The sequence below is a fragment of the Pongo pygmaeus genome, chromosome 7 (genome assembly GCF_028885625.2).
Source record: "Pongo pygmaeus isolate AG05252 chromosome 7, NHGRI_mPonPyg2-v2.0_pri, whole genome shotgun sequence".
NCBI classification, from domain to species: Eukaryota; Metazoa; Chordata; class Mammalia; order Primates; family Hominidae; genus Pongo; species Pongo pygmaeus.
Window position 1 is genome coordinate 156,781,097 of NC_072380.2, and position 7,228 is coordinate 156,788,324.

A 7,228-nucleotide genomic window follows, 5' to 3' on the forward strand; every position below is an offset into this window, starting at 1 on the left:
TACTGTAGTAAATTTTATCATTCTTTTCCTTTATGGTTGGTGCTTTTCATGTCAGTTTAAGAAGTCTCTCCATTCTCCCAAGGACATAAAAATATTTTCTGGTGCAGTCTTCTACATCTTTCACATTTAGAGCCATCATCCACTAGAATAGACTTCTGTGCATTGCTTTGGTCCGCCTTGTGCAAGGTCATGTTCAAGCTTGTTTATTTCTCATACGGATGCACAATTGTCCTGAGAGCACCCACAGTCTTTGTGAAAGACTGCCCTCCTCACTCTACACCATCACCTGTGCCCTAAGTCAAGTGTCTATATACTTATAGCTCTGTTCTGGGATCACTGTTCTGTTCCATAGGTCTATTGATCTATCCTGTGTCAATACCCATGTCTTGACTACAGCAGCTTTATAACAAGTCTTGTACCAGATAAAAGCAAGTCTTCCCACCTTGTTTTTCTTCATGCGTGAGTTTTGGAAAGTTCTCAGTCATTACCTCTGTTTCTGCCTTTATTCTCACTCTCCAAATATACAGATGGTAGATCTCACCATAGCCTCTACATTTCTGTATCAACCAGGATAGACTAGGATGTTGATATGTTTTGGATCTATGTCCCCACCCAAATCTCATGTCAAATTGTAATCCTCAGTGTTGCAGGAGGGGCCTGGGGGGAGGTGATTGGACCATGGGGGCTGATTTCCCCACAGTCTTCTCACAATAGTGAGTTCTCATGAGATCTGGTTGTTTAGAAATGTGTAGCACCTCCCCCTGCTCTCTCTTCCTCCTTCTCTAGCCATGTAAAATGTGCCTGCTTCCCCTTGGCCTTCTGTCATGATTGTAAGTTTCCTGAGGTCTTCCTAGCCATACTTCCTGTACAGCCTGCAGAACCATGAGTCAATTAAACCTCTTTTCTTTATAAATTACCCAGTCTCAGGTAGTTCTTTTTAGCCATGTCAGAATGGACTAATACAGATGTGCTGTGGAACATGCAGTCTCCAAATCTCAATGGCATAAAACAAAATGAGTTTATTTTTTACTTATGCTACATGTCCATTGAGGGTTAACAGGGGGCTTCTGCTAACTGTAGTCTTTTAGGGACCCAGGCTGACAGAGCAACCACCATCTTGAATATTGCTGGTCAGTATACCAGAGGGAAAGAGCTGAGGAGGGTCTAGCACAAACACTTCTACTTATAGCTCATTGGTCAGATCTAGTCATTTGGCTCCACTGAAACCACAAATTGGTCAGGAAGTGTAATCCTATACTATGTCTAGAAGGTGGAAGGATGGACATGTTTGATGATCAGCACTAGTAACTACCACGGTTTTTTTACCCTCTTTTCTATATTTTCCATCCTTTTGTTTTGAGTTTATTCTGGATATTTTCTTGTGATATGTCTTTCAGTTTACTAATTCTCTCTTCAGCTCCATCTAACTAGTTATTAAATCTATGCACTTTGTTCTTAATTTTGATTATTTTAATTTTCATGTCTAAAATTTTATTTGGTTCCAGCTCTCTGCTAAAATCAATCTAGTCTCTCTTTGAGCACAGTAAATACAGTTATTTGAAAATCTGTAGCTAACTCTAATATCCTGATCCCTTGTGGAGCTATTTCTATCATTTGTAGTTTCTGTAGATTTTTGTTTATATTGCCTTGCATTTCCTGTGCCTTTTTACTGTATCTCTTTTTTTTTTTTTTTTTGAGACAGAGTCTTCCTCTGTCACCCAGGCTGGAGTGCAGTGGCGTGATCTCAGCTCACTGCAACCTCTGCCTCCCAGGTTCAAGCGATTCTCATGCCTCAGCCTCCTGAGTAGCTGGTACTACCAGTGTGCAGCACCACATCAGCTCATTTTTGTATTTTCAGTAGAGATGGGGTTTTGCCATGTTGGCTAGGCTGGCCTTGAACTCCTGACCTCAAGTGATTTGCCCATCTCAGCTTCCCAAAGTGCTGAGATTATAGCGTGAGCTACCAGACCCAGCCTTTTTTATTTTTTATTTTCTTTGAGACAGGGTCTTGCTCTGTCACCCAGGCTGGAGTGCAGTGGTGTGATCACAGTTAATTGCAGCCTTGACCCCCTGGGTTCAAATGATCCTCCTGCCCCAGCTTCCCAAGTAGCTAAGACTACAGGCTTGAGCCACCATGCCCAGCTATTTTTTTTTTTCTCTGAGATGAAGTCTTGCTCTGTCACCCAGGCTGGAATGCAGTGGCACAATCTCAGCTCACTGCAACCTCTGTCTCCCGGGTTCAAGCAATTCTCCTGCCTCAGCCTCACAAGTAGCTGGGATTACAGGCACGCACCACCACACCTGGCTAATTTTTGTATTTTTAGTAGAGATGGGGTTTCACCACGTTGGCCAGGCTGGTCTCAAACTCCTGACCTTGTGATCTGCCCACCTCAGCCTTCCAAAGTGCTGAGATCACAGGCGTCAGCCACCGCGCCCGGCCTAATTTTTTTTATTTGTTTGTAGAGACAGGATTTTGCCATGTTGCGCAGGCTGGTCTTGAACTTCTGGGCTCAAGCAATCTGCATGGCTCTGCCTCCAAAGTGCTGGGATTACAGGCATGAGCCACCGCGCCTGGCCATGTCATATGTTTTATTGGTAGGAATCATTTGAAGCCTAGAAAGGTATTTTTCACTCTTTTTTCACTGAGGATTTAGGTGTTGCCATGTATTGGGGGTACCAGCAGTCTGGTCACTTCACCAACTTCAGGGATTAAGAAGATTTGAAGCTAAGCTGAAGTCAACCTTACTCTGAGGTTATTGTCCTTACGACCCCAAAGTGAGGATTAAATTTGCATATTCATAAATTCCTTCACTCACCCACCCACGTTTACATTTGCAAATTTATATTTACAAATATAGACAGAATCATTGATAAATAAATGTGCAGAAGAATGTGCATAAATGAATATGTCTATATAATCATCTCTCCTATTTATTTACCAATTTATCTGTGCAAACAATCAGGTATATGCTAATGTATGAATTAACTCATCCGTTCATGAATAGCCCAGCCATCGGACCAGTTGACAGAACACCTGAGTTGGGTGCTGTTCTAGGTCCTTAGGGCACATCCTTGAACGAAACAAAGTCCCTTCTGTCACAACTCATAGTGTAGTGGAGATACCAGGCTACCAGGGCGGGCAGGGCTGGGCTGGAATTTTAAGAAAGGTGGCCAAGGTGGGCTTTGCTGAGAAGGTGACATACAAGGGAAAACTTGGAGGGGGTGGAATGAGAGCTGTGAACATCTGAGGAGCTTCCAGACAGGAGGACTGGCCAGTGTAAGATCCCGAGGGGCACAAGGAAGGAGCCCCTGCGGCTGCCGGGGAATGAGGCACAGAGGCTGGAGGATTTGGGGGCTGATCGAGGAACATAGGACCAGGAGAGGGCAGTAGCATGCAGTGAGCTTTATTCTGGTGGCACTTGGACAGGTTTTCACAGAGGGCTTGACACCTAGGGGAAACTGCTCAGAAGCAGGACGGGGCACCAGAGAGCTCCAGAGGGCAGCCCAGCCTGAAGGCTTTTGTAGCCCCAGGGTTTGTCTCATCCACCACTGGCAGATGTGGGTTCAGTTTTGCAGGGTATGCAAAGGAAGCAGGGTCTAAATGTCTAGAAATATGCATATTTGGGCTCTATTTAAAGCAAATGTCTGTGTGAAATTTTGATTTTGGCCCTGGTGGGCTTTGAACTTTTGGTCCTAGCTGCTGGGAAGCAGATAGCACAGGGCCAGTCCTCAGGCCGTGGTTAGCCTGTGGATCCATCAGGTGGCCGTGGAGGTGAGTTTACCACGTGTCTGCATGTCCCTGGCCCCCCACAGACCTGCAGGCCCCCTATACTGCCCCTTCTCTCCGTCTCTGCCCCCTCCATCTGTAGACAAATGCTTAAGTCAGCACCGGCTCAGCCAGGATGGCAGCTACCCGAGGCCACGCCGCGCCACTGCTTCTCTCCCTCTCGTCTGCTCTGTCTCCCTCCCTCCCGTGCATCTGTGAGTTCTTCCCGGTTCTGCCCACATTCAGTCTCCCTGTCTGCACTTGTCTGTGGCCAGTCTCCTGGAAGAGCTACAGGGAACTCATCCTTCCCCACCTCCTTCCCCTCATCCTGTCTTCATCCTTCCCACGCCACGAACCCCTTGCTCCGTGGGAACGCCAGCGGCTCACCCGCGCACCCCACCTCCTTCCCCTCATCCTGTCTTCATCCTTCCCACGCCACGAACCCCTTGCTCTGTGGCAACGCCGGCTGCTCACCCGCGTACCCCTAACGCAGTGCCTTCCGCCTGCTCCATGGCCTGTGTCTGTCCACCTCCACCTTGCCCCGTCGCCAGGCCTGCCACACCTTCTCGGTCTGTTCTTGGTTGTGGCGCCCACCTTCAGCCACCTGCTCTCCTTCTCCCAGGCCTCTGCTCTCCAGCCAGCAGCTCCTCAGGCCCTGACTGTTTCCCAGGCCTAATTCCGAGTATGAGAGTCTCCCTGCCCCACCTGGCCCTTCTCAGCGACCGCCTTGCCTCCTTCTGCTGTCATCCAGCTATTAGGGAGCTGGCCACACTAGACAACAGGCCCTGGTCACCCCTGCTTCCCAGAGCAGGAAAGGGCAAGTGGCATTCACACACGGAGCCACCCACGAACAGCTTCCTGGTCAAGCGTGAGGCCGGGACTGGCCCGCCGCCAGGCGCATGTGGACCTGCTCTGAGCTCCTGCTCTTCCTTCCTCCTGGCTGTGACCCCTCCAAGCATCACCCCTGCTCCATAGACAAGGAGGGCCGGGCACAGGAAGTCAGGGGCTCACCCGGGGCAGCTGGGCTTTGAGCTCGGCTCTCTGCACCCACTCCTTGCTCCTGGAGTGCTGGGGACTCAGGAGGGTGAGAGGCAGCGGCGGCCCCAGGGATTGTGTCCTGCAGGCAGAGATGTGCGGGAAACCACAGGGGAGGGAGCTCCAGTGTGCATATCCTGCGGGCCAGGCTCCTACTCAGGAAGCAGCAGCGGCAGCCGAGGCCTCAGGCGTGCACTTGAGTCTGACAGCGGCAGGAAGCCTGGGCCAGGTCCTGGGGGAGTGAAGGGGAAGGAAGCCCTTGGAGGCCCAGCCACAGGAACAGGTTCCTGCTTGGACTTGGTCAGGGAGCCCAGGAGAATTCCCAGCAGCCTGGGTGGCCTGGGCTTTGGGGACAGCAACCCCACAGGGGCTCATGCTTTGGGGCCCACCATGCACCAGCTGTGAGCCCTGAGGCCTTTCTCCCAAATGGGAGAGCAGCAGTTCCTCTCCAGGCTGGGAAGACTTGGAACACGCACCGAGTACCCGACAAATGTCATCTGTCACTAGGTGGCCTCGCTGGACACAGTGGTGAGCGTGCTGCGCTCGTGGGACCTGAGCCTCACAGAGGCCATGCTCCAGAACATGGAGGCAGAGCAGCAGCGCCGGGCCCAGGAGGCCCAGAGGCACAAGGAGGCCGAGGCTGAGCGGTGTGGCAGGCAGGAGGGGTGTGGGAGGTGCTGGCGAGGGGCGCTGGCGAGGGGTGCTGGCAAGGGGCGCTGGCAGGGAGCGCGGGCGGGGGGTGCTGGTGGGGGCGCTGGCGGAAGCCTCTGCCCCAGCTCATTCCTGCTCCCTAGTATGACCCTCAAGGTCCAACAGCTGGCCAGGGAGCAGCAGCAGTGTCACGAGGAGGTGAGTGTGACCTCAAGGAGGAGCCAGGAAAAGAGGAGGGAGAGCTGGGTGGGGAGGAGGGGGAGCCGAGGGAGGGCCAGGAAGCTGGGGGAAACGTCAGGAGTGGAGGTGCCCTCAGGCCCCTGGGCCAGGAGTGACCTGGTCGGAGGGTACTGGCCAGCCTTGCCAGGGCCTGCCCATATGCCCACGCAGCTGCAACAGGCCTACTGTGAGCTGAGCCGGAGGATCTCAGAGCACGACCAGTGTGAGTGGAGGTGCATGGACAAGACCAAGCTCACGCTGCAGGTGGGGCCCGTGGTGGACTTGCTGTGACAGTGTGTCCTCAACACCCCTCCTTGTTCCAAACCAGCCCAGAGCTCCCCCCTCCCAGGCCTGGGGTTTTTCCCTCTCAAACATGGGGCGTCACCAGCCGACAGTGGCCTGCTTGGGGTGGGGTGGGGAGGAGGCTCGGGCAGGTGCCCTCTCCAGCCAGACCATGGCGCAGGGCAAGTGACAGTCAGCGTGGCCTCCTCCTCCAGGCCATCAAGGACGCAGAGGCCCAGGTGGACAGGCTGCGGCAGGAGGCCCAGAAGGCTGAGGAGGCGCTGGCTATGGCCAGGCTGGAGCTGCGGGAGCAGACGCAGGCGGGTGGGCCTGGCGTGGGGCGCCGGCTGGGGGCTGGGAGATGCGGCCCGGGGCGGGGTCCGGTGCAGGAGGGTGGGCCTGGCGTGGGGCGCCGGCTGGGGGCTGGGACATACAGCCCAGGGCGGGGTCCAGCGTTGGGCTTGCCTGTCAGCTTCACTCTGCTACCCCGACAGAGGAGGAAGAGGAGCCCGGGCTGAAGTGCCAGGTCACCGAGCTGCATGACGTGCTGATGAAAGATGTAGGCAACCGCATCCGTGCCGATGGCCGGTCAGTGCTCCGGGTCAGACGTGGGCGATTTGGGGTTTGGACAAACAGCAGTGACCTGATGGGTGTCCCCAGGTGGCCTCTTGTCATTGACCCTTCGGGCCAGGCGGCCACCTTCCTGCGCTACCAGGACACCAACTATGTGGACACGGTGAACCCGGAACACCTGAGACCAGAGAGGATGCGGCTGGCTCTGCTGGGGGCTCTGCGGTGAGGCACGCAGGGTGTGAGGTACACCCCACCTCCCTAGCCCCACCCTGGCCTCACCAGCCTCATGGGGCAGGTATGGGAAGCCGCTGGTGTTCGACCTGCGAGAGGTAGACCTGTTCCCAGTCGTGCAGCGGCAGCTGGAGGCGGTGCAGCCTGGCCTGGCGCAGGCGCTGCTGAGCCGCGGCCTGCTGGAGCGGGAGAGGTACCTGTCGCTGCTGCGGCCCACGGACGGGCCCGAGTACAGCCCCACGCAGTTCCAGGAGCAGCGGCTGGAGCACTTCCGCCTCTTTTTCGTCACCAAGGTCCAGTGGCCGCCAGCTGAGCAGCTGCAGGTGCTGCTCCCGGTGCGTGTGCAGCTGCTGGGCACAGGCCTCTAGTGCTGGCCCCAATCCCAATAAAACGTGTGCCCCGGGGCACGGTGCTGCATCTGTGCTGTGTGCATGAGGGGCAGCGGTGGCGTGTGCGAGTCCAGGGCCCCGG

At 54.6% G+C, this 7,228-nt stretch overlaps 1 protein-coding gene across 9 annotated transcripts in view; it reads left to right on the forward strand.

Moving 5' to 3' along the window:
* Positions 1 to 7,161, forward strand: part of IQANK1 (IQ motif and ankyrin repeat containing 1) — a 54,379-nt gene extending 47,218 nt beyond the window's left edge. For 3 of the 9 annotated variants that reach the window (XM_063669200.1, XM_063669201.1, XM_063669202.1), the window contains 6 exons: positions 5,309 to 5,448; positions 5,596 to 5,650; positions 5,843 to 5,935; positions 6,169 to 6,277; positions 6,448 to 6,748; positions 6,822 to 7,161. In XM_063669200.1, coding sequence (XP_063525270.1) covers positions 5,309 to 5,448; positions 5,596 to 5,650; positions 5,843 to 5,935; positions 6,169 to 6,277; positions 6,448 to 6,748; positions 6,822 to 7,125 — 1,002 coding nt within the window. In that variant the 3' untranslated portion in view covers positions 7,126 to 7,161. Of the gene's footprint in view, positions 1 to 5,308; positions 5,458 to 5,595; positions 5,651 to 5,842; positions 5,936 to 6,168; positions 6,278 to 6,447 lie in introns of all 9 variants that reach the window. The other 6 variants (XR_010127314.1, XM_063669206.1, XM_054497880.2 and 3 more) reach the window with 6 other exon arrangements.
* Positions 7,162 to 7,228: the final 67 nt, after the last annotated feature.